We start from the raw sequence: 24,153 nt of genomic DNA, 5'->3' as shown, positions 1-24,153 counted from the left end.
GTATTGGCTCCTAATTGGTTAGTTCTATTTTACCGTCAAACAAAATTCCCAAAACCGTTCAAAATAATATTAGTAAACCAGTAATCAGCGCAGGAGCAATTAATATATCGCAAAAAATCATGATTGCCACGGACCACCGTTGAAATAATATAATAAGTATACATAATACCACTCTCAAAGGCCAATTCTTATGTCTTAATTGCTGATCTAAATGTTTGACTGTCATGGTCAAATAATGCGCTCCTACTAAATCGCTCGCCCAAATTTTAAGAAAATTCTTGTGAAAAGGCCCTTTAGGCATGAAAGTGATCTAGATCGGTGTATTTTTGGACGCTGATTCTGAATCACCCCCCATGACGTAGGGTTAAAATGCTTCCCTGGAGAGTTATGGGCAAAAAACCGTTTTGGTCACGTGACAGGCTAGTAAAACGTGAATTCGATTATTTCGGGCTCGGGTTAGGGTTAGGGTTGTGGTTAAGATTATGGATAGCTTCGGGGTTATGGTTAGGGTTAGGGTTGGGATTATAGTTTATGTAAAACCGTTTTGTACGGCTGCAAAACCAAAAAAACCAAAGTCACGTGAAATTTTTGGGCGAGCGATTTAGTAAGAGCCCAAATAATGAGATGTTGAAAAATTGCAAGCTAAAAAATCAAACTCCAATTTTCACACTTTCAATAACCCTGATAATGATATGAGGCTAGGATGTAAGAGTGGTAAAAAAGTCGAAAAAATCATTATAATTATAAAAACAATGCTGCAATAGTTCGTCCTTATTTTATGCCACCATTTTCTTATTTTGCCATACTCACAGGTCCTTTCACTGGTCATGAGGGGTCGTTCACATATTACGTAATCACTTTTTTGGTTATTCCCCCCTCCGTAATCAGTTTTACACGTCATAGCAATTGTGTTAAGATTACACCAGCGCAATCACTTGGAACCCCCTCAGTGATTACGAAATATGTAAACGACCCCATAAAATAATGTTTAGTCGCGTCCTCCTACTCCTAGCTCTTTAAGTTATGCAATATCTTGGTCGACATAAATATCCTCCTCGTCTACACAGCAAGTTGGTGGTTTTGGAGGGGGTCCAGTCGGGAGATCTCGATCTTGCAGTCCTCCCATGATCATCCTCCCGGGTTCCTTTGTCTTTCTCCAGGATGTCCGGATCACAATTGCAACGAGGCAAGCCAGAACTGCCACCAGAATCACAATCAGTAGTGCTGTCGTCACGGGATGAGGATTTCCAAGTTTGGTCTTTTTGTCCAGTATTTGCGGAGCTGCTGTCTGCTTGTTGTTTTGGGTGATATTATTCTTTGTGGTTAATGGTTGAGCGGCGTTGTTCGATGGCACTGTGGTAGTCATGTTGGTTGAAGGTTCCTCTGAGTGGTGTTTCTCTGTCTCAGTGCAGTTGTTGCCGGCTGGGTTCCAGAGATAGTTGCCCAGACACTCACAAGCAGAGTGGTCGAGAGAGGCGGTGCTGTTTTCAGGACAATTTGTACAAGATGTGCTGTTCCGAACACTGAAAGTGTTCCCACCACATTCCCTACACTCTGTACCTTCCTTGTGTAGCCCTGGAAAGCAGACACAGTTACTTGAACCAGGGGTGGAGGTAGCTCCGTTAGGACACTGGGTGCAGTTCACTGAGTTAGCAGCACTATACTTGTACGCTGGACAAGGTAGACAGTGACCCCCCGACCAGTACAGGCCAGCTTCGCAGGAACATCTACCCACAGTACCAGTTGCGTTTACACTGTTTGTTGGGCAGGAGATGCAGCCGTCAGCTGTTGCATAGAAGTTTCCAGAGCATCCGCAAGAGATCTTGGTGTAATAACTTATGCTAGTACAAGCAGAAGATGAACTGTAACTACAAGTTGGGTTACAGCCCCTTAGTTTGTACATACCTGAGGAGTAGTGATTGCGGAACGGATAGAGGCTGCCGCTTGTGATGTCCACGGAGACAAGTAGGTGGAAGTGTAGCTTCTTGCAGATCTGGAGAGAAGTACTTGCATCGGGATAGTAATAGTAAGAAGAATAGTGTCGACATACGTTTTTACGAGCTGCTCCGTTGATACTCACCATCAGTAACCCTTCGTAGGAGCGCTCACTGTCTGTCTTCCATATCGTAAACTGTTCTGCTGCACCTTGGAAAACAGAACTTGCTAATTTTGAGGTGATATTGTTGCAATTCAGTTTTAAAATCAGAGGGACTCTCTTCTTTATTTTGCAATTTAAAATTAAAAGGATTAATGGTTTTTAAAGAATATATAAACTTACTCGCTATCATGATGATACAGAGGAGGGAAACAAACACTTTCATGTTGAGTTGTTGACAAATCGAACTGTACTATGGTTAAATGACTCAAATCCTTCATATCATATTATCTTATCATAGAGCCAGGGTGTCGATTATATTATTTGAGTAGGGGACATTTCACGGATTACTATTTAACTGTCTCTCATTGGCTAGAGGAGGTCATTTGACGCAACAATATCTGTGCAACGTCTCAAGTAACTCTGGATAGGTAGTACTCCCTATAATTGTACTTGAGATCACCTTTACGTGGTTCGGAATGTCTCAATCTCATTGTCTCCTTCTGTACGGTTCTGAATGAGTAGAAAACTATTTTATCCTCACCTTAGTGATGATGTATAAAGGAATATGGTATTACTATTTGGTCATCGCAATGACTACAAAGCCTATTGTATTGCTTTGCTATACATTGCATCCCGAATAAGTAAGATTTGTAATTTAACTCGGCCTCAGAAAGGCTTTTATCTTTAAGCAATTGGTAAAATTAGGATGAATGTATCAAGTGCAAAATTTAAATAACCGCTCAATATTTAAAAACAATTTGAAAATGCTGATTAAATTATTGCCAACTGCCAAGAAATGTGATAATATAAATAAGTTCAGACAATTATATTATTTTACAGTTCAAAATACTGATAGTTAGATACGCCGCCAGTATCTATACTACTATTAGTATCTACTAATATATCTTAAAGTTTATCATTCCGGGCCGCTGTACTGGGAACAAGGGTATCCTCACAAGCAACGACCATATAAGGGTCGTTGAGATTAGTTAATTGAATGCTCACAAATCAGCGGAAGAATTCAGGTGGATGAGATTTCTGTGGTCTTCTTTCCGGATTTCTCATACAGTAAGATTAAACAGGCAGGTAAACACGCCTGATCCAATCAAGTTAAAATCAATCAGCTCGACTTCTTGCTATCTTCGTTATCTTTGTTTAAAAGCCACAGTTCTAAGTTTAGAGATCCAGCAAACGCTACCCAGGCTATGTACGGTGCAAGCAGGAACGCTGAAATTACAGAGTTGTTTTTAAAAATTCATTTATAATTCAATTCATAAACTAAGATTATGTGGACCATATTAGTAAATTTGGGTGGAATGCAACACAAGATTCTACTAAAAATGTAGATAGAAAATTCAAGTGATTTCCTATGGCGTTAAGCTTTATAATTTAAAGTAGGTTTTAATTGCTTGGTTATTAAGTGTAACAAAGTTACTAGTTACTACTAATGTTACTACTATACCTGCACTCTTACGGACTCTACCAAAGAGAATTGCAGTTATTATTATCAGTACCCATAAACAGCACAGCTCTATGAACGCCTGTATTGAGCATGGGTTATAAATATAACATGGTGCACACTTTAAAATTGTAGAATTTAAATGTGGCTGTAGTGTCTGAGTGTACACTGTAGAGTATAACAGATAAAAATTGTGTAAAATTTAAATTTGAGTAGAATTATATTCAGAGAATCGATCGGGAAAATCGGGTAACATTTATATATCAATGACAATAACACCATGAACATCGCCAATCGCCATCATGATTATTGCAATATTAGACCGATGGATTATGAAGGAACTGAAAACATGTTTTGATATATATGTTATAAAAACACAACAAATCACTACTAACTGCCAGCAGGTCTCTAGCTTCCAAGTAGATGAAGACCCAGGAGAAGTTAGCCACCAGCTGTACTGTGTAGAGCGAGAGAGGTAACGCTTGCTTCATGAAACCTCCCCTTCTCCACACCAAGAACGCTGCATTTTTGAATATTCTGTCACGTGATTAAGTTCATGTTTAAAGTTATTAGTTGAAATTACTCGTGGAACAAACTAAAAACTTTGGCAGTTCATTCAATATGGGCAAAATGATAACGGGAAGAATTTTAGATTATCAATAAGAAACCCAATCCTGCAACAAACAAACAACAATTAATGTTGTTGTTTGTTTGTTGCAGGGTCCTTTTCGCAGGGCTTTTTAGATTTGTATTTGCCACTCAACAGCTCCTACAACATCTGATCTACAACACCAGTTTAGGTGCAAACTGGATAAGACAGTATTTAATATGCACCACAAGTCACTACCTGCAAAGGACATGAGGAGGTAAAGTGCAGCCCAAACAGGACCAAACACAGAGTTAGGGGGTGTCCAGTCCGGTTTCTCGAGACCTTCGTACCTGCACGAGGAGACTGATTTAAGGTACTTGCAGCTCTGACCTAATTTAAGTGAAAATTTATCTATTTGCCATGATTCAGGATCATATGTTGCAAATTTTAACTAGATGTTCAAGCTTAAACGAAATTTTGAGGTAAAAGAGCAATTTCCTGATGACATTTGGTTTGAAACAGTTCAATGCATAGAAAAGAATTTCCCCAAAATCGCAATCGAATAAAAATAACATTTATAATATTCTGTATTCTATCTTCAGTAAGCTTCAGTAAGCTTACCAGTCGTCCCCATCCTCAGCCATGGTGAGAGCGGAAGTTGCGAAGCCCCCTCCAAACGTAACCCCCACTATAAACAATAACACCACACAACTCTCCGACACGCTCGGGGCGTGCATCTTGGGGAAAAGAGGGTTCTGGAATAGCAAAAACTAATTTTAATTTAACAAGCGGTGTGATAATTTTAGGTAATAAGACTGAGAAATCTAGACAGCTCAATTGAGTGTAGCTGGGACGGCTTCCGGGTAGAGAACTAGAAGAGACAAAGTCTCCTAACAAGAGTATATAATAAGGGTATAAATACTACAGCAGAGAGCACTAGTTGGGAGATGGTACGTATTTTCATAAAAGGTTGGGGAGTACCTTCTAATTGGTTGCGGGTGAAAAAATAGGTAAAAACTGTAAAATTTCGGTCCTGGAAATTTCATCTTCAAAAACTGAAAATGGGACAGAGATTGGGACAATATGATTTTGCAATTTTATTCGGGATTTTGACTCCCAGTACCTCAATTTGGTTTCATACCATGATCAACTAGCTGCTAATTTGTTTCTGGGCAAAAAGTTCATCCAATCTGTCAAATTTGTGTTCAGAAAATTTCACATTTGAAAATGGGACAGAATTTTGAAAATACAGCTTTTCGTTTTGTTGAGCTTTCTGCTGTGGGCTTCTTCCGACCGAAATCAAACTTCCAGCACCTCAATCGTGTCATATGGCAGCTATGGTTGACTTATTAATTGGTTGCGGGTGACAAAATCAGTAAAAACTGTAAAATTTCGGTCCTGGAAATTTCATTTTCAAAAACTGAAAATGGGACAGAGATTGGGACAATATGATTTTGCAATTTTATTCGGGATTTTGACTCCCAGTATCTCAATTCGGTTTCATACCATCATCAATTAGCTGCTAATTGGTTTCTGGGCAAAAAGTTCATCCAATCTGTCAAATTTGTGTTCAGAAAATTTCACATTTGAAAATGGGACAGAATTTTGAAAATACAAGCTTTTGTAAGCGTTTTCTTTTATTGGTTTTCCCCCGTCCCCAATTTTTAAAATTTAAAACTGTAATTTTTCGGGAAAATTCTAAATTTAAAATTTTTTCAAAAAAATTTGAAAAGGGGGACAGAATTGGGAAAATGTTTTTGGGGACTTTTGGGGGGGGCTTTTCGGAAAAATAAATTTCCAGACCTCAATGTTTTCCATATCAATTTTATTTTTAAAATTTGGTTTTCGGGAAAAAAAGTAAAAACGTAAAATTTGTTGGTTTATTTTAAAAAATGAAAATGGGGGGGGGGGAAAAGGGAAATTTGAATTTTTACAGCCCCCTTTTGTTTTTTACTTTCTGCTTTTTTTTGGGCTTCTCCAAGTCAAGGTTTCAAAAATTTAAAATTTGAAAAGGGGCGTTTTGGGTTTTTTCTTTTTTAATTTTTTGGGGGTTGAAAAAATCCCCCCCGGCGGGATATAATTAAAATTGGTTTCTGGAAAAATTTTTCCCCTTTTCATAAAAACGAAAAGGGACAGAGATTGGGACAATATGATTTTGCAGTTTTATTCGGGATTTTGACTCCCAGTACCTCAATTTGGTTTCATACCATGATCAATTAGCTGCTAATTTGTTTCTGGCAAAAAGTTCATCCAATCTGTCAAATTTGTGTTCAGAAAATTTCACATTTGAAAATGGGACAGAATTTTGAAAATACAGCTTTTCGTTTTGTTGAGCTTTCTGCTGTGGGCTTCCTCCGACCGAAATCAAACTTCCAGCACCTCAGTCGTGTCATTTGGCACCTATAGTTGACTTACTTATTGGTTGCGGGTGAAAAAATCAGTAAAAACTGTAAAATTTCGGTCCTGGAAATTTCATCTTCAAAAACTGAAAATGGGACAGAGATTGGGACAATATGATTTTGCAGTTTTATTCGGGATTTTGACTCCCAGTACCTCAATTGGTTTCATACCATGATCAATTAGCTGCTAATTTGTTTCTGGGCAAAAAGTTCATCCAATCTGTCAAATTTGTGTTCAGAAAATTTCACATTTGAAAATGGGACAGAATTTTGAAAATACAGCTTTTCGTTTTGTTGAGCTTTCTGCTGTGGGCTTCCTCCGACCGAAATCAAACTTCCAGCACCTCAGTCGTGTCATATGGCACCTATAGTTGACTTACTTATTGGTTGCGGGTGAAAAAAATCAGGTAAAAACTGTAAAATTTCGGTCCTGGAAATTTCATCTTCAAAACTGAAAATGGGACAGAGATTGGGACAATATGATTTTGCAGTTTTATTCGGGATTTTGACTCCCAGTACCTCAATTTGGTTTCATACCATGATCAATTAGCTGCTAATTTGTTTCTGGGCAAAAAGTTCATCCAATCTGTCAAATTTGTGTTCAGAAAATTTCACATTTGAAAATGGGACAGAATTTTGAAAATACAGCTTTTCGTTTTGTTGAGCTTTCTGCTGTGGGCTTCCTCCGACCGAAATCAAACTTCCAGCACCTCATCGTGTCATATGGCACTATGGTTGACTTATTAATTGGTTGCGGGTGACAAAATCAGTAAAAACTGTAAAATTTCGGTCCTGGAAATTTCATCTTCAAAAACTGAAAATGGGACAGAGATTGGGACAATATGATTTTGCAATTTTATTCGGGATTTTGACTCCCAGTACCTCAATTTGGTTTCATACCATGATCAATTAGCTGCTAATTGGTTTCTGGGCAAAAAGTTCATCCAATCTGTCAAATTTGTGTTCAGAAAATTTCACATTTGAAAATGGGACAGAATTTTGAAAATACAGCTTTTCGTTTTGTTGAGCTTTCTGCTGTGGGCTTCCTCCGACCGAAATCAAGCTTCCAGCACCTCAATCGTGTCATATGGCAGCTATGGTTGACTTATTAATTGGTTGCGGGTGAAAAAATCAGTAAAAACTGTAAAATTTCGGTCCTGGAAATTTCATTTCAAAAACTGAAAATGGGACAGAGATTGGGACAATATGATTTTGCAGTTTTATTCGGGATTTTGACTCCCAGTATCTCAATTCGGTTTCATACCATCATCAATTAGCTGCTAATTGGTTTCTGGGCAAAAAGTTCATCCAATCTGTCAAATTTGTGTTCAGAAAATTTCACATTTGAAAATGGGACAGAATTTTGAAAATACAGCTTTTCGTTTTGTTGAGCTTTCTGCTGTGGGCTTCCTCCGACCGAAATCAAACTTCCAGCACCTCAATCGTGTCATATGGCAGCTATGGTTGACTTATTAATTGGTTGCGGGTGAAAAAATAGGTAAAAACTGTAAAATTTCGGTCCTGGAAATTTCATCTTCAAAAACTGAAAATGGGACAGAGATTGGGACAATATGATTTTGCAATTTTATTCGGGATTTTGACTCCCAGTACCTCAATTCGGTTTCATACCATGATCAATTAGCTGCTAATTGGTTTCTGGGCAAAAAGTTCATCCAATCTGTCAAATTTGTGTTCAGAAAATTTCACATTTGAAAATGGGACAGAATTTTGAAAATACAGCTTTTCGTTTTGTTGAGCTTTCTGCTGTGGGCTTCCTCCGACCGAAATCAAGCTTCCAGCACCTCAATCGTGTCATATGGCAGCTATGGTTGACTTATTAATTGGTTGCGGGTGACAAAATAGGTAAAAACTGTAAAATTTCGGTCCTGGAAATTTCATTTCAAAAACTGAAAATGGGACAGAGATTGGGACAATATGATTTTGCAGTTTTATTCGGGATTTTGACTCCCAGTACCTCAATTCGGTTTCATACCATGATCAATTAGCTGCTAATTGGTTTCTGGGCAAAAAGTTCATCCAATCTGTCAAATTTGTGTTCAGAAAATTTCACATTTGAAAATGGGACAGAATTTTGAAAATACAGCTTTTCGTTTGTTTGAGCTTTCTGCTGTGGGCTTCCTCCGACCGAAATCAAACTTCCAGCACCTCAATCGTGTCATATGGCAGCTATGGTTGACTTATTAATTGGTTGCGGGTGAAAAAATAGTAAAACTGTAAAATTTCGGTCCTGGAAATTTCATCTTCAAAAACTGAAAATGGGACAGAGATTGGGATGATTTTGCAGTTTTATTCGGGATTTTGACTCCAGTACCTCAATTCGGTTTCATACCATCATCAATTAGCTGCTAATTGTTTCTGGGCAAAAAGTTCATCCAATCTGTCAAATTTGTGTTCAGAAAATTTCACATTTGAAAATGGGACAGAATTTTGAAAATACAGCTTTTCGTTTTGTTAAGCTTTCTGCTGTGGGCTTCCTCCGACCGAAATCAAGCTTCCAGCACCTCAATCGTGTCATATGGCAGATATGGTTGACTTATTAATTGGTTGCGGGTGAAAAAATAGGTAAAAACTGTAAAATTTCGGTCCTGGAAATTTCATCTTCAAAACTGAAAATGGGACAGAGATTGGGACAATATGATTTTGCAGTTTTATTCGGGATTTTGACTCCCAGTATCTCAATTCGGTTTCATACCATCATCAATTAGCTGACTAATTGGTTTCTGGGCAAAAAGTTCATCCAATCTGTCAAATTTGTGTTCAGAAAATTTCACATTTGAAAATGGGACAGAATTTTGAAAATACAGCTTTTCGTTTTGTTAAGCTTTCTGCTGTGGGCTTCCTCCGACCGAAATCAAGCTTCCAGCACCTCAATCGTGTCATATGGCAGATATGGTTGACTTATTAATCGGTTGCGGGTGAAAAAATAGGTAAAAACTGTAAAATTTCGGTCCTGGAAATTTCATCTTCAAAAACTGAAAATGGGACAGAGATTGGGACAATATGATTTTGCAGTTTTATTCGGGATTTTGACTCCCAGTACCTCAATTCGGTTTCATACCATGATCAATTAGCTGCTAATTTGTTTTCTGGGCAAAAAGTTCATCCAATCTGTCAAATTTGTGTTCAGAAAATTTCACATTTGAAAATGGGACAGAATTTTGAAAATACAGCTTTTCGTTTTGTTGAGCTTTCTGCTGTGGGCTTCCTCCGACCGAAATCAAACTTCCAGCACCTCAGTCGTGTCATATGGCACCTATAGTTGACTTACTTATTGGTTGCGGGTGAAAAAATCAGTAAAAACTGTAAAATTTCGGTCCTGGAAATTTCATCTTCAAAAACTGAAAATGGGACAGAGATTGGGACAATATGATTTTGCAGTTTTATTCGGGATTTTGACTCCCAGTACCTCAATTTGGTTTCATACCATGATCAATTAGCTGCTAATTTGTTTCTGGGCAAAAAGTTCATCCAATCTGTCAAATTTGTGTTCAGAAAATTTCACATTTGAAAATGGGACAGAATTTTGAAAATACAGCTTTTCGTTTTGTTGAGCTTTCTGCTGTGGGCTTCCTCCGACCGAAATCAAACTTCCAGCACCTCAGTCGTGTCATATGGCACCTATAGTTGACTTACTTATTGGTTGCGGGTGAAAAAATCAGTAAAAACTGTAAAATTTCGGTCCTGGAAATTTCATCTTCAAAAACTGAAAATAGGACAGAGATTGGGACAATATGATTTTGCAGTTTTATTCGGGATTTTGACTCCCAGTATCTCAATTCGGTTTCATACCATCATCAATTAGCTGACTAATTGGTTTCTGGGCAAAAAGTTCATCCAATCTGTCAAATTTGTGTTCAGAAAATTTCACATTTGAAAATGGGACAGAATTTTGAAAATACAGCTTTTCGTTTTGTTAAGCTTTCTGCTGTGGGCTTCCTCCGACCGAAATCAAGCTTCCAGCACCTCAATCGTGTCATATGGCAGATATGGTTGACTTACTTAATCGGTTGCGGGTGAAAAAATAGGTAAAAACTGTAAAATTTCGGTCCTGGAAATTTCATCTTCAAAAACTGAAAATGGGACAGAGATTGGGACAATATGATTTTGCAGTTTTATTCGGGATTTTGACTCCCAGTACCTCAATTTGGTTTCATACCATGATCAATTAGCTGCTAATTTGTTTCTGGGCAAAAAGTTCATCCAATCTGTCAAATTTGTGTTCAGAAAATTTCACATTTGAAAATGGGACAGAATTTTGAAAATACAGCTTTTCGTTTTGTTGAGCTTTCTGCTGTGGGCTTCTTCGACCGAAATCAAGCTTCCAGCACCTCAATCGTGTCATATGGCAGATATGGTTGACTTATTAATTGGTTGCGGGTGAAAAAATAGGTAAAAACTGTAAAATTTCGGTCCTGGAAATTTCATCTTCAAAACTGAAAATGGGACAGAGATTGGGACAATATGATTTTGCAGTTTTATTCGGGATTTTGACTCCCAGTACCTCAATTCGGTTTCATACCATCATCAATTAGCTGACTAATTGGTTTCTGGGCAAAAAGTTCATCCAATCTGTCAAATTTGTGTTCAGAAAATTTCACATTTGAAAATGGGACAGAATTTTGAAAATACAGCTTTTCGTTTTGTTAAGCTTTCTGCTGTGGGCTTCCTCCGACCGAAATCAAGCTTCCAGCACCTCAATCGTGTCATATGGCAGATATGGTTGACTTATTAATTGGTTGCGGGTGAAAAAATAGGTAAAAACTGTAAAATTTCGGTCCTGGAAATTTCATCTTCAAAAACTGAAAATGGGACAGAGATTGGGACAATATGATTTTGCAGTTTTATTCGGGATTTTGACTCCCAGTACCTCAATTTGGTTTCATACCATGATCAATTAGCTGCTAATTTGTTTCTGGGCAAAAAGTTCATCCAATCTGTCAAATTTGTGTTCAGAAAATTTCACATTTGAAAATGGGACAGAATTTTGAAAATACAGCTTTTCGTTTTGTTGAGCTTTCTGCTGTGGGCTTCCTCCGACCGAAATCAAGCTTCCAGCACCTCAGTCGTGTCATATGGCACCGATAGGTTGACTTACTTATTGGTTGCGGGTGAAAAAATAGGTAAAAACTGTAAAATTTCGGTCCTGGAAATTTCATCTTCAAAAACTGAAAATGGGACAGAGATTGGGACAATATGATTTTGCAGTTTTATTCGGGATTTTGACTCCCAGTATCTCAATTCGGTTTCATACCATCATCAATTAGCTGACTAATTGGTTTCTGGGCAAAAAGTTCATCCAATCTGTCAAATTTGTGTTCAGAAAATTTCACATTTGAAAATGGGACAGAATTTTGAAAATACAGCTTTTCGTTTTGTTAAGCTTTCTGCTGTGGGCTTCCTCCGACCGAAATCAAGCTTCCAGCACCTCAATCGTGTCATATGGCAGATATGGTTGACTTATTAATCGGTTGCGGGTGAAAAAATAGGTAAAAACTGTAAAATTTCGGTCCTGGAAATTTCATCTTCAAAAACTGAAAATGGGACAGAGATTGGGACAATATGATTTTGCAGTTTTATTCGGGATTTTGACTCCCAGTACCTCAATTTGGTTTCATACCATGATCAATTAGCTGCTAATTTGTTTCTGGGCAAAAAGTTCATCCAATCTGTCAAATTTGTGTTCAGAAAATTTCACATTTGAAAATGGGACAGAATTTTGAAAATACAGCTTTTCGTTTTGTTGAGCTTTCTGCTGTGGGCTTCTTTCGACCGAAATCAAGCTTCCAGCACCTCAATCGTGTCATATGGCAGATATGGTTGACTTATTAATTGGTTGCGGGTGAAAAAATAGGTAAAAACTGTAAAATTTCGGTCCTGGAAATTTCATCTTCAAAAACTGAAAATGGGACAGAGATTGGGACAATATGATTTTGCAGTTTTATTCGGGATTTTGACTCCCAGTACCTCAATTCGGTTCATACCATCATCAATTAGCTGACTAATTGGTTTCTGGGCAAAAAGTTCATCCAATCTGTCAAATTTGTGTTCAGAAAATTTCACATTTGAAAATGGGACAGAATTTTGAAAATACAGCTTTTCGTTTTGTTAAGCTTTCTGCTGTGGGCTTCCTCCGACCGAAATCAAGCTTCCAGCACCTCAATCGTGTCATATGGCAGATATGGTTGACTTATTAATTGGTTGCGGGTGAAAAAATAGGTAAAAACTGTAAAATTTCGGTCCTGGAAATTTCATCTTCAAAAACTGAAAATGGGACAGAGATTGGGACAATATGATTTTGCAGTTTTATTCGGGATTTTGACTCCCAGTACCTCAATTTGGTTTCATACCATGATCAATTAGCTGCTAATTTGTTTCTGGGCAAAAAGTTCATCCAATCTGTCAAATTTGTGTTCAGAAAATTTCACATTTGAAAATGGGACAGAATTTTGAAAATACAGCTTTTCGTTTTGTTGAGCTTTCTGCTGTGGGCTTCCTCGACCGAAATCAAACTTCCAGCACCTCAGTCGTGTCATATGGCACCTATAGTTGACTTACTTAATTGGTTGCGGGTGAAAAAATCAGGTAAAAACTGTAAAATTTCGGTCCTGGAAATTTCATCTTCAAAAACTGAAAATGGGACAGAGATTGGGACAATATGATTTTGCAATTTTATTCGGGATTTTGACTCCCAGTATCTCAATTCGGTTTCATACCATCATCAATTAGCTGACTAATTGGTTTCTGGGCAAAAAGTTCATCCAATCTGTCAAATTTGTGTTCAGAAAATTTCACATTTGAAAATGGGACAGAATTTTGAAAATACAGCTTTTCGTTTTGTTAAGCTTTCTGCTGTGGGCTTCCTCCGACCGAAATCAAGCTTCCAGCACCTCAATCGTGTCATATGGCAGATATGGTTGACTTATTAATCGGTTGCGGGTGAAAAAATAGGTAAAAACTGTAAAATTTCGGTCCTGGAAATTTCATCTTCAAAAACTGAAAATGGGACAGAGATTGGGACAATATGATTTTGCAGTTTTATTCGGGATTTTGACTCCCAGTACCTCAATTTGGTTTCATACCATGATCAATTAGCTGCTAATTTGTTTCTGGGCAAAAAGTTCATCCAATCTGTCAAATTTGTGTTCAGAAAATTTCACATTTGAAAATGGGACAGAATTTTGAAAATACAGCTTTTCGTTTTGTTGAGCTTTCTGCTGTGGGCTTCCTCCGACCGAAATCAAACTTCCAGCACCTCAGTCGTGTCATATGGCACCTATAGTTGACTTACTTATTGGTTGCGGGTGAAAAAATCAGTAAAAACTGTAAAATTTCGGTCCTGGAAATTTCATCTTCAAAAACTGAAAATGGGACAGAGATTGGGACAATATGATTTTGCAGTTTTATTCGGGATTTTGACTCCCAGTACCTCAATTTGGTTTCATACCATGATCAATTAGCTGCTAATTTGTTTCTGGGCAAAAAGTTCATCCAATCTGTCCAAATTTGTGTTCAGAAAATTTCACATTTGAAAATGGGACAGAATTTTGAAAATACAGCTTTTCGTTTTGTTGAGCTTTCTGCTGTGGGCTTCCTCCGACCGAAATCAAACTTCCAGCACCTCAGTCGTGTCATATGGCACCTATAGTTGACTTACTTATTGGTTGCGGGTGAAAAAATCAGTAAAAACTGTAAAATTTCGGTCCTGGAAATTTCATCTTCAAAAAACTGAAAATGGGACAGAGATTGGGACAATATGATTTTGCAATTTTATTCGGGATTTTGACTCCCAGTATCTCAATTCGGTTTCATACCATCATCAATTAGCTGACTAATTGGTTTCTGGGCAAAAAGTTCATCCAATCTGTCAAATTTGTGTTCAGAAAATTTCACATTTGAAAATGGGACAGAATTTTGAAAATACAGCTTTTCGTTTTGTTAAGCTTTCTGCTGTGGGCTTCCTCCGACCGAAATCAAGCTTCCAGCACCTCAATCGTGTCATATGGCAGATATGGTTGACTTATTAATTGGTTGCGGGTGAAAAAATAGGTAAAAACTGTAAAATTTCGGTCCTGGAAATTTCATCTTCAAAAACTGAAAATGGGACAGAGATTGGGACAATATGATTTTGCAGTTTTAATTCGGGATTTTGACTCCCAGTACCTCAATTCGGTTTCATACCATCATCAATTAGCTGACTAATTGGTTTCTGGGCAAAAAGTTCATCCAATCTGTCAAATTTGTGTTCAGAAAATTTCACATTTGAAAATGGGACAGAATTTTGAAAAATACAGCTTTTCGTTTTGTTAAGCTTTCTGCTGTGGGCTTCCTCCGACCGAAATCAAGCTTCCAGCACCTCAATCGTGTCATATGGCAGATATGGTTGACTTATTAATTGGTTGCGGGTGAAAAAATAGGTAAAAACTGTAAAATTTCGGTCCTGGAAATTTCATCTTCAAAAACTGAAAATGGGACAGAGATTGGGACAATATGATTTTGCAGTTTTATTCGGGATTTTGACTCCCAGTACCTCAATTTGGTTTCATACCATGATCAATTAGCTGCTAATTTGTTTCTGGGCAAAAAGTTCATCCAATCTGTCAAATTTGTGTTCAGAAAATTTCACATTTGAAAATGGGACAGAATTTTGAAAATACAGCTTTTCGTTTTGTTGAGCTTTCTGCTGTGGGCTTCCTCCGACCGAAATCAAACTTCCAGCACCTCAGTCGTGTCATATGGCACCTATAGTTGACTTACTTATTGGTTGCGGGTGAAAAAATCAGTAAAAACTGTAAAATTTCGGTCCTGGAATTTCATCTTCAAAACTGAAAATGGGACAGAGATTGGGACAATATGATTTTGCAATTTTATTCGGGATTTTGACTCCCAGTATCTCAATTCGGTTTCATACCATCATCAATTAGCTGACTAATTGGTTTCTGGGCAAAAAGTTCATCCAATCTGTCAAATTTGTGTTCAGAAAATTTCACATTTGAAAATGGGACAGAATTTTGAAAATACAGCTTTTCGTTTTGTTAAGCTTTCTGCTGTGGGCTACCTCCGACCGAAATCAAGCTTCCAGCACCTCAATCGTGTCATATGGCAGATATGGTTGACTTATTAATCGGTTGCGGGTGAAAAAATAGGTAAAAACTGTAAAATTTCGGTCCTGGAAATTTCATCTTCAAAAACTGAAAATGGGACAGAGATTGGGACAATATGATTTTGCAGTTTTATTCGGGATTTTGACTCCCAGTACCTCAATTTGGTTTCATACCATGATCAATTAGCTGCTAATTTGTTTCTGGGCAAAAAGTTCATCCAATCTGTCAAATTTGTGTTCAGAAAATTTCACATTTGAAAATGGACAGAATTTTGAAAATACAGCTTTTCGTTTTGTTGAGCTTTCTGCTGTGGGCTTCCTCCGACCGAAATCAAACTTCCAGCACCTCAGTCGTGTCATATGGCACCTATAGTTGACTTACTTATTGGTTGCGGGTGAAAAAATCAGTAAAAACTGTAAAATTTCGGTCCTGGAAATTTCATCTTCAAAAACTGAAAATGGGACAGAGATTGGGACAATATGATTTTGCAGTTTTATTCGGGATTTTGACTCCCAGTACCTCAATTTGGTTTCATACCATGATCAATTAGCTGCTAATTTGTTTCTGGGCAAAAAAGTTCATCCAATCTGTCAAATTTGTGTTCAGAAAATTTCACATTTGAAAATGGGACAGAATTTTGAAAATACAGCTTTTCGTTTTGTTGAGCTTTCTGCTGTGGGCTTCCTCCGACCGAAATCAAACTTCCAGCACCTCAGTCGTGTCATAATGGCACCTATAAGTTGACTTACTTATTGGTTGCGGGTGAAAAATCAGTAAAAACTGTAAAATTTCGGTCCTGGAAATTTCATCTTCAAAAAACTGAAAATGGGACAGAGATTGGGACAATATGATTTTGCAGTTTATTCGGGATTTTGACTCCCAGTACCTCAATTTGGTTTCATACCATGATCAATTAGCTGCTAATTTGTTTCTGGGCAAAAAGTTCATCCAATCTGTCAAATTTGTGTTCAGAAAATTTCACATTTGAAAATGGGACAGAATTTTGAAAATACAGCTTTTCGTTTTGTTGAGCTTTCTGCTGTGGGCTTCCTCCGACCGAAATCAAACTTCCAGCACCTCAGTCGTGTCATATGGCACCTATAGTTGACTTACTTATTGGTTGCGGGTGAAAAAATCAGTAAAAACTGTAAAATTTCGGTCCTGGAAATTTCATCTTCAAAAACTGAAAATGGGACAGAGATTGGGACAATATGATTTTGCAATTTTATTCGGGATTTTGACTCCCAGTATCTCAATTCGGTTTCATACCATTATCAATTAGCTGACTAATGGTTTCTGGGCAAAAGTTCATCCAATCTGTCAAATTTGTGTTCAGAAAATTTCACATTTGAAAATGGGACAGAAATTTTGAAAATACAGCTTTTCGTTTTGTTAAGCTTTCTGCTGTGGGCTTCCTCCGACCGAAATCAAGCTTCCAGCACCTCAATCGTGTCATATGCAGATATGGTTGACTTATTAATCGGTTGCGGGTGAAAAAATAGGTAAAAACTGTAAAATTTCGGTCCTGGAAATTTCATCTTCAAAAACTGAAAATGGGACAGAGATTGGGACAATATGATTTTGCAATTTTATTCGGGATTTTGACTCCCATGCCAGTACCTCAATTCGGTTTCATACCATCATCAATTAGCTGCTAATTGGTTTCCTGGGCAAAAAGTTCATCCAATCTGTCAAATTTGTGTTCAGAAAATTTCACATTTGAAAATGGGACAGAATTTTGAAAATACAGCTTTTCGTTTTGTTAAGCTTTCTGCTGTGGGCTTCCTCCGACCGAAATCAAACTTCCAGTACCTCAATCGTGTCATATGGCACCTATAGTTGACTTACTAATTAGTTGCGGGTGACAAAATCAGTAAAAAATGTAAAATTTCGGTCCTGGAAATTTCATCTTCAAAAAATGAAAATGGGACAGAGATTGGGACAGTATGATTTTGCAGTTTTATTCGGGATTTTGACTCCCAGTACCTCAATTTGGTTTCATACCATGATCAATTAGCTGCTAATTTGTTTCTGGGCAAAAAGTTCATCCAATCTGTCAAATTTGTGTTCAGAAAATTTCACATTTGAAAATGGGACAGAATTTTGAAAATACAGCTTTTCGTTTTGTTGAGCTTTCTGCTGTAGGCTTCTTCCGACCGAAATCAAACTTCCAGCACCTCAATCGTGTCATATGGCACCTATAGTTGACTTACTAATTGGTTGCGGGTGACAAAATCAGTAAAAACTGTAAAATTTCGGTCCTGGAAATTTCATCTTCAAAAACTGAAAATGGGACAGAGATTGGGACAATATGATTTTGCAATTTTATTCGGGATTTTGACTCCCAGTATCTCAATTCGGTTTCATACCATCATCAATTAGCTGACTAATTGGTTTCTGGGCAAAAAGTTCATCCAATCTGTCAAATTTGTGTTCAGAAAATTTCACATTTGAAAATGGGACAGAATTTTGAAAATACAGCTTTTCGTTTTGTTAAGCTTTCTGCTGTGGGCTTCCTCCGACCGAAATCAAGCTTCCAGCACCTCAATCGTGTCATATGGCAGATATGGTTGACTTATTAATTGGTTGCGGGTGAAAAAATAGGTAAAAACTGTAAAATTTCGGTCCTGGAAATTTCATCTTCAAAAACTGAAAATGGGACAGAGATTGGGACAATATGATTTTGCAGTTTTATTCGGGATTTTGACTCCCAGTACCTCAATTCGGTTTCATACCATCATCAATTAGCTGACTAATTGGTTTCTGGGCAAAAAGTTCATCCAATCTGTCAAATTTGTGTTCAGAAAATTTCACATTGAAAATGGGACAGAATTTTGAAAATACAGCTTTTCGTTTTGTTAAGCTTTCTGCTGTGGGCTTCCTCCGACCGAAATCAAGCTTCCAGCACCTCAATCGTGTCATATGGCAGATATGGTTGACTTATTAATTGGTTGCGGGTGAAAAAATAGGTAAAAACTGTAAAATTTCGGTCCTGGAAATTTCATCTTCAAAAACTGAAAATGGGACAGAGATTGGGACAATATGATTTTGCAGTTTTATTCGGGATTTTGACTCCCAGTACCTCAATTTGGTTTCATACCATGATCAATTAGCTGCTAATTTGTTTCTGGGCAAAAAGTTCATCCAATCTGGTCAAATTTGTGTTCAGAAAAATTTCACATTTGAAAATGGGACAGAATTTTGAAAATACAGCTTTTCGTTTTGTTGAGCTTTCTGCTGTGGGCTTCCTCCGACCGAAATCAAACTTCCAGCACCTCAGTCGTGTCATATGGCACCTATAGTTGACTTACTTATTGGTTGCGGGTGAAAAAATCAGTAAAAACTGTAAAATTTTGGTCCTGGAAATTTCATCTTCAAAAACTGAAAATGGGACAGAGATTGGGACAATATGATTTTGCAATTTTATTCGGGATTTTGACTCCCAGTATCTCAATTCGGTTTCATACCATCATCAATTAGCTGACTAATTGGTTTCTGGGCAAAAAGTTCATCCAATCTGTCAAATTTGTGTTCAGAAAATTTCACATTTGAAAATGGGACAGAATTTTGAAAATACAGCTTTTCGTTTTGTTAAGCTTTCTGCTGTGGGCTTCCTCCGACCGAAATCAAGCTTCCAGCACCTCAATCGTGTCATATGGCAGATATGTTGACTTATTAATCGGTTGCGGGTGAAAAAATAGGTAAAAACTGTAAAATTTCGGTCCTGGAAATTTCATCTTCAAAAACTGAAAATGGGACAGAGATTGGGACAATATGATTTTGCAGTTTTATTCGGGATTTTGACTCCCAGTACCTCAATTTGGTTTCATACCATGATCAATTAGCTGCTAATTTGTTTCTGGGCAAAAAGTTCATCCAATCTGTCAAATTTGTGTTCAGAAAATTTCACATTTGAAAATGGGACAGAATTTTGAAAATACAGCTTTTCGTTTTGTTGAGCTTTCTGCTGTGGGCTTCCTCCGACCGAAATCAAACTTCCAGCACCTCAGTCGTGTCATATGGCACCTATAGTTGACTTACTTATTGGTTGCGGGTGAAAAAATCAGTAAAAACTGTAAAATTTCGGTCCTGGAAATTTCATCTTCAAAAACTGAAAATGGGACAGAGATTGGGACAATATGATTTTGCAGTTTTATTCGGGATTTTGACTCCCAGTACCTCAATTTGGTTTCATACCATGATCAATTAGCTGCTAATTTGTTTCTGGGCAAAAAGTTCATCCAATCTGTCAAATTTGTGTTCAGAAAATTTCACATTTGAAAATGGGACAGAATTTTGAAAATACAGCTTTTCGTTTTGTTGAGCTTTCTGCTGTGGGCTTCCTCCGACCGAAATCAAACTTCCAGCACCTCAGTCGTGTCTTATGGCACCTATAGTTGACTTACTTATTGGTTGCGGGTGAAAAAATCAGTAAAAACTGTAAAATTTCGGTCCTGGAAATTTCATCTTCAAAAACTGAAAATGGGACAGAGATTGGGACAATATGATTTTGCAATTTTATTCGGGATTTTGACTCCCAGTATCTCAATTCGGTTTCATACCATCATCAATTAGCTGACTAATTGGTTTCTGGGCAAAAAGTTCATCCAATCTGTCAAATTTGTGTTCAGAAAATTTCACATTTGAAAATGGGGACAGAATTTTGAAAATACAGCTTTTCGTTTTGTTAAGCTTTCTGCTGTGGGCCTTCCTCCGACCGAAATCAAGCTTCCAGCACCTCAATCGTGTCATATGGCAGATATGGTTGACTTATTAATTGGTTGCGGGGTGAAAAAATAGGTAAAAACTGTAAAATTTCGGTCCTGGAAATTTCATCTTCAAAAAACTGAAAATGGGACAGAGATTGGGACAATATGATTTTGCAGTTTTATTCGGGATTTTGACTCCCAGTACCTCAATTCGGTTTCATACCATCATCAATTAGCTGACTAATTGGTTTTCTGGGCAAAAAGTTCATCCAATCTGTCAAATTTGTGTTCAGAAAATTTCACATTTGAAAATGGGACAGAATTTTGAAAATACAGCTTTTCGTTTTGTTAAGCTTTCTGCTGTGGGCTTCCTCCGACCGAAATCAAGCTTCCAGCACCTCAATCGTGTCATATGGCAGATATGGTTGACTTATTAATTGGTTGCGGGTGAAAAAATAGGTAAAAACTGTAAAATTTCGGTCCTGGAAATTTCATCTTCAAAAACTGAAAATGGGACAGAGATTGGGACAATATGATTTTTGCAGTTTTATTCGGGATTTTGACTCCCAGTACCTCAATTTGGTTTCATACCATGATCAATTAGCTGCTAATTTGTTTCTGGGCAAAAAGTTCATCCAATCTGTCAAATTTGTGTTCAGAAAATTTCACATTTGAAAATGGGACAGAATTTTGAAAATACAGCTTTTCGTTTTGTTGAGCTCTCTGCTGTGGGCTTCCTCCGACCGAAATCAAACTTCCAGCACCTCAATCGTGTCATATGGCAGCTATGGTTGACTTATTAATTGGTTTGCGGGTGACAAAATCAGTAAAAACTGTAAAATTTCGGTCCTGGAAATTTCATTTTCAAAAACTGAAAATGGGACAGAGATTGGGACAATATGATTTTGCAATTTATTCGGGATTTTGACTCCCAGTATCTCAATTCGGTTTCATACCATCATCAATTAGCTGCTAATTGGTTTCTGGGCAAAAAGTTCATCCAATCTGTCAAATTTGTGTTCAGAAAATTTCACATTTGAAAATGGGACAGAATTTTGAAAATACAGCTTTTCGTTTTGTTAAGCTTTCTGCTGTGGGCTTCCTCCGACCGAAATCAAGCTTCCAGCACCTCAATCGTGTCATATGGCAGATATGGTTGACTTATTAATTGGTTGCGGGTGAAAAAATAGGTAAAAACTGTAAAATTTCGGTCCTGGAAATTTCATCTTCAAAAACTGAAAATGGGACAGAGATTGGGACAATATGATTTTGCAGTTTTATTCGGGATTTTGACTCCCAGTACCTCAATTTGGTTTCATACCATGATCAATTAGCTGCTAATTTGTTTCTGGGCAAAAAGTTCATCCAATCTGTCAAATTTGTGTTCAGAAAATTTCACATTTGAAAATGGGACAGAATTTTGAAAATACAGCTTTTCGTTTTGTTGAGCTTTCTGCTGTGGGCTTCCTCCGACCGAAATCAAACTTCCAGCACCTCAGTCGTGTCATATGGCACCTATAGTTGACTTACTTATTGGTTGCGGGTGAAAAAATCAGTAAAAACTGTAAAATTTCGGTCCTGGAAATTTCATCTTCAAAAACTGAAAATGGGACAGAGATTGGGACATATGATTTTGCAATTTTATTCGGGATTTTGACTCCCAGTATCTCAATTCGGTTTCATACCATTATCAATTAGCTGACTAATTGGTTTCTGGGCAAAAAGTTCATCCAATCTGTCAAATTTGTGTTCAGAAAATTTCACATTTGAAAATGGGACAGAATTTTGAAAATACAGCTTTTCGTTTTGTTAAACTTTCTGCTGTGGGCTTCCTCCGACCGAAATCAAGCTTCCAGCACCTCAATCGTGTCATATGGCAGATATGGTTGACTTATTAATCGGTTGCGGGTGAAAAAATAGGTAAAAACTGTAAAATTTCGGTCCTGGAAATTTCATCTTCAAAAACTGAAAATGGGACAGAGATTGGGACAATATGATTTTGCAATTTTATTCGGGATTTTGACTCCCATGCCAGTACCTCAATTCGGTTTCATACCATCATCAATTAGCTGCTAATTGGTTTCTGGGCAAAAAGTTCATCCAATCTGTCAAATTTGTGTTCAGAAAATTTCACATTTGAAAATGGGACAGAATTTTGAAAATACAGCTTTTCGTTTTGTTAAGCTTTCTGCTGTGGGCTTCCTCCGACCGAAATCAAACTTCCAGTACCTCAATCGTGTCATATGGCACCTATAGTTGACTTACTAATTAGTTGCGGGTGACAAAATCAGTAAAAAATGTAAAATTTCGGTCCTGGAAATTTCATCTTCAAAAAATGAAAATGGGACAGAGATTGGGACAGTATGATTTTGCAGTTTTATTCGGGATTTTGACTCCCAGTACCTCAATTTGGTTTCATACCATGATCAATTAGCTGCTATTTGTTTCTGGGCAAAAAGTTCATCCAATCTGTCAAATTTGTGTTCAGAAAATTTCACATTTGAAAATGGGACAGAATTTTGAAAATACAGCTTTTCGTTTTGTTGAGCTTTCTGCTGTAGGCTTCTTCCGACCGAAATCAAACTTCCAGCACCTCAATCGTGTCATATGGCACCTATAGTTGACTTACTAATTGGTTGCGGGTGACAAAATCAGTAAAAACTGTAAAATTTCGGTCCTGGAAATTTCATCTTCAAAAAATGAAAATGGGACAGAGATTGGGACAATATGATTTTGCAGTTTTATTCGGGATTTTGACTCCCAGTACCTCAATTAGTCAATTCGGTTTCATACCATGATCAATTAGCTGCTAATTTGTTTCTGGGCAAAAATTTCATCCAATCTGTCAAATTTGTGTTCAGAAAATTTCAAATTTGAAAATGGGACAGAATTTTGAAAATACAACTTTTTCGTTTTGTTAAGCTTTCTGCTGTGGGCTTCCTCCGACCGAAATCAAACTTCCAGCACGTCAATCGTGTCATATGGCACCTATAGTTGACTTACTAATTGGTTGCGGGTGACAAAATCAGTAAAACTGTAAAATTTCGGTCCTGGAAATTTCATCTTCAAAAAATGAAAATGGGACAGAGATTGGGACAATATGATTTTGCAGTTTTATTCGGGATTTTGACTCCCAGTACCTCAATTAGTCAATTCGGTTTCATACCATGATCAATTAGCTGCTAATTTGTTCTGGGCAAAAATTTCATCCAATCTGTCAAATTTGTGTTCAGAAAATTTCACATTTGAAAATGGGACAGAATCTTGAAAATTTAACTTTTCGTTTTGTTAAGCTTTTTGCTGTGGGCTTCCTCCGACCGGAATCGAAACTTCCAGCACCTTAATCGTGTTATATGGCACCTATAGTTGACTTATTAATTGGTTGCGGGTGACAAAATCAGTAAAAACTGTAAAATTTCGGTCCTGGAAATTTCATCTTCAAAAAATGAAAATGGGACAGAGATTGGGACAGTATGATTTTGCAGTTTTATTCGGGATTTTGACTCCCAGTACCTCAATTTGGTTTCATACCATGATCAATTAGCTGCTAATTTGTTTCTGGGCAAAAATTTCATCCAATCTGTCAAATTTGTGTTCAGAAAATTTCAAATTTGAAAATGGGACAGAATTTTGAAAATACAACTTTTCGTTTTGTTAAGCTTTCTGCTGTGGGCTTCCTCCGACCGAAATCAAACTTCCAGCACCTCAATCGTGTCATATGGCACCTATAGTTGACTTACTAATTGGTTGCGGGTGATAAAATCAGTAAAAACTGTA

At 37.4% G+C, this 24,153-nt stretch overlaps 2 protein-coding genes across 2 annotated transcripts in view; both read right to left on the bottom strand.

Moving 5' to 3' along the window:
- Positions 1 to 808: 808 nt before the first annotated feature.
- On the bottom strand, positions 809 to 2,361 carry LOC134818554 (uncharacterized). The gene is made up of 2 exons (XM_063828167.1): positions 2,279 to 2,361; positions 809 to 2,145 (listed from the first exon to the last, which is right to left on the bottom strand). The coding sequence occupies exons 1-2, from the start codon at positions 2,319 to 2,321 to the stop codon at positions 1,022 to 1,024; spliced, it is 1,167 nt and encodes a 388-aa protein (XP_063684237.1). The 5' UTR covers positions 2,322 to 2,361; the 3' UTR covers positions 809 to 1,021.
- Positions 2,362 to 3,218: 857 nt separating this feature from the next.
- Positions 3,219 to 24,153, bottom strand: part of LOC134818779 (translocator protein-like) — a 30,129-nt gene continuing 9,194 nt past the window's right edge. Inside the window, exons 2-6 of the mRNA XM_063828424.1 lie at positions 4,768 to 4,901; positions 4,405 to 4,496; positions 3,953 to 4,077; positions 3,561 to 3,639; positions 3,219 to 3,325 (exon numbers count right to left, since the gene is read on the bottom strand). Of these exons, the coding sequence (XP_063684494.1) occupies positions 3,219 to 3,325; positions 3,561 to 3,639; positions 3,953 to 4,077; positions 4,405 to 4,496; positions 4,768 to 4,901 (537 nt within the window). The remainder of the gene's footprint in view (positions 3,326 to 3,560; positions 3,640 to 3,952; positions 4,078 to 4,404; positions 4,497 to 4,767; positions 4,902 to 24,153) is intronic.

The sequence above is a fragment of the Bolinopsis microptera genome, chromosome 7 (genome assembly GCF_026151205.1).
Source record: "Bolinopsis microptera isolate Bmic1 chromosome 7, MBARI_Bmic_1.0, whole genome shotgun sequence".
NCBI lineage: Eukaryota > Metazoa > Ctenophora > Tentaculata > Lobata > Bolinopsidae > Bolinopsis > Bolinopsis microptera.
The sequence above is the reverse complement of the archived record's forward strand: the minus strand, read 5'-3'. Positions and strand labels throughout refer to the sequence as shown.

Excerpts from the sequence above, each read along its gene's own strand:
- LOC134818554 (XM_063828167.1), bottom strand. The coding sequence starts at position 2,321 with ATGAAAGTGTTTGTTTCCCTCCTCTGTATCATCATGATAGCGA. Across the intron at positions 2,146-2,278 it reads CTGTATCATCATGATAGCGA|GTGCAGCAGAACAGTTTACG; the intron begins GTAAGTTTATAT and ends CTGTTTTCCAAG.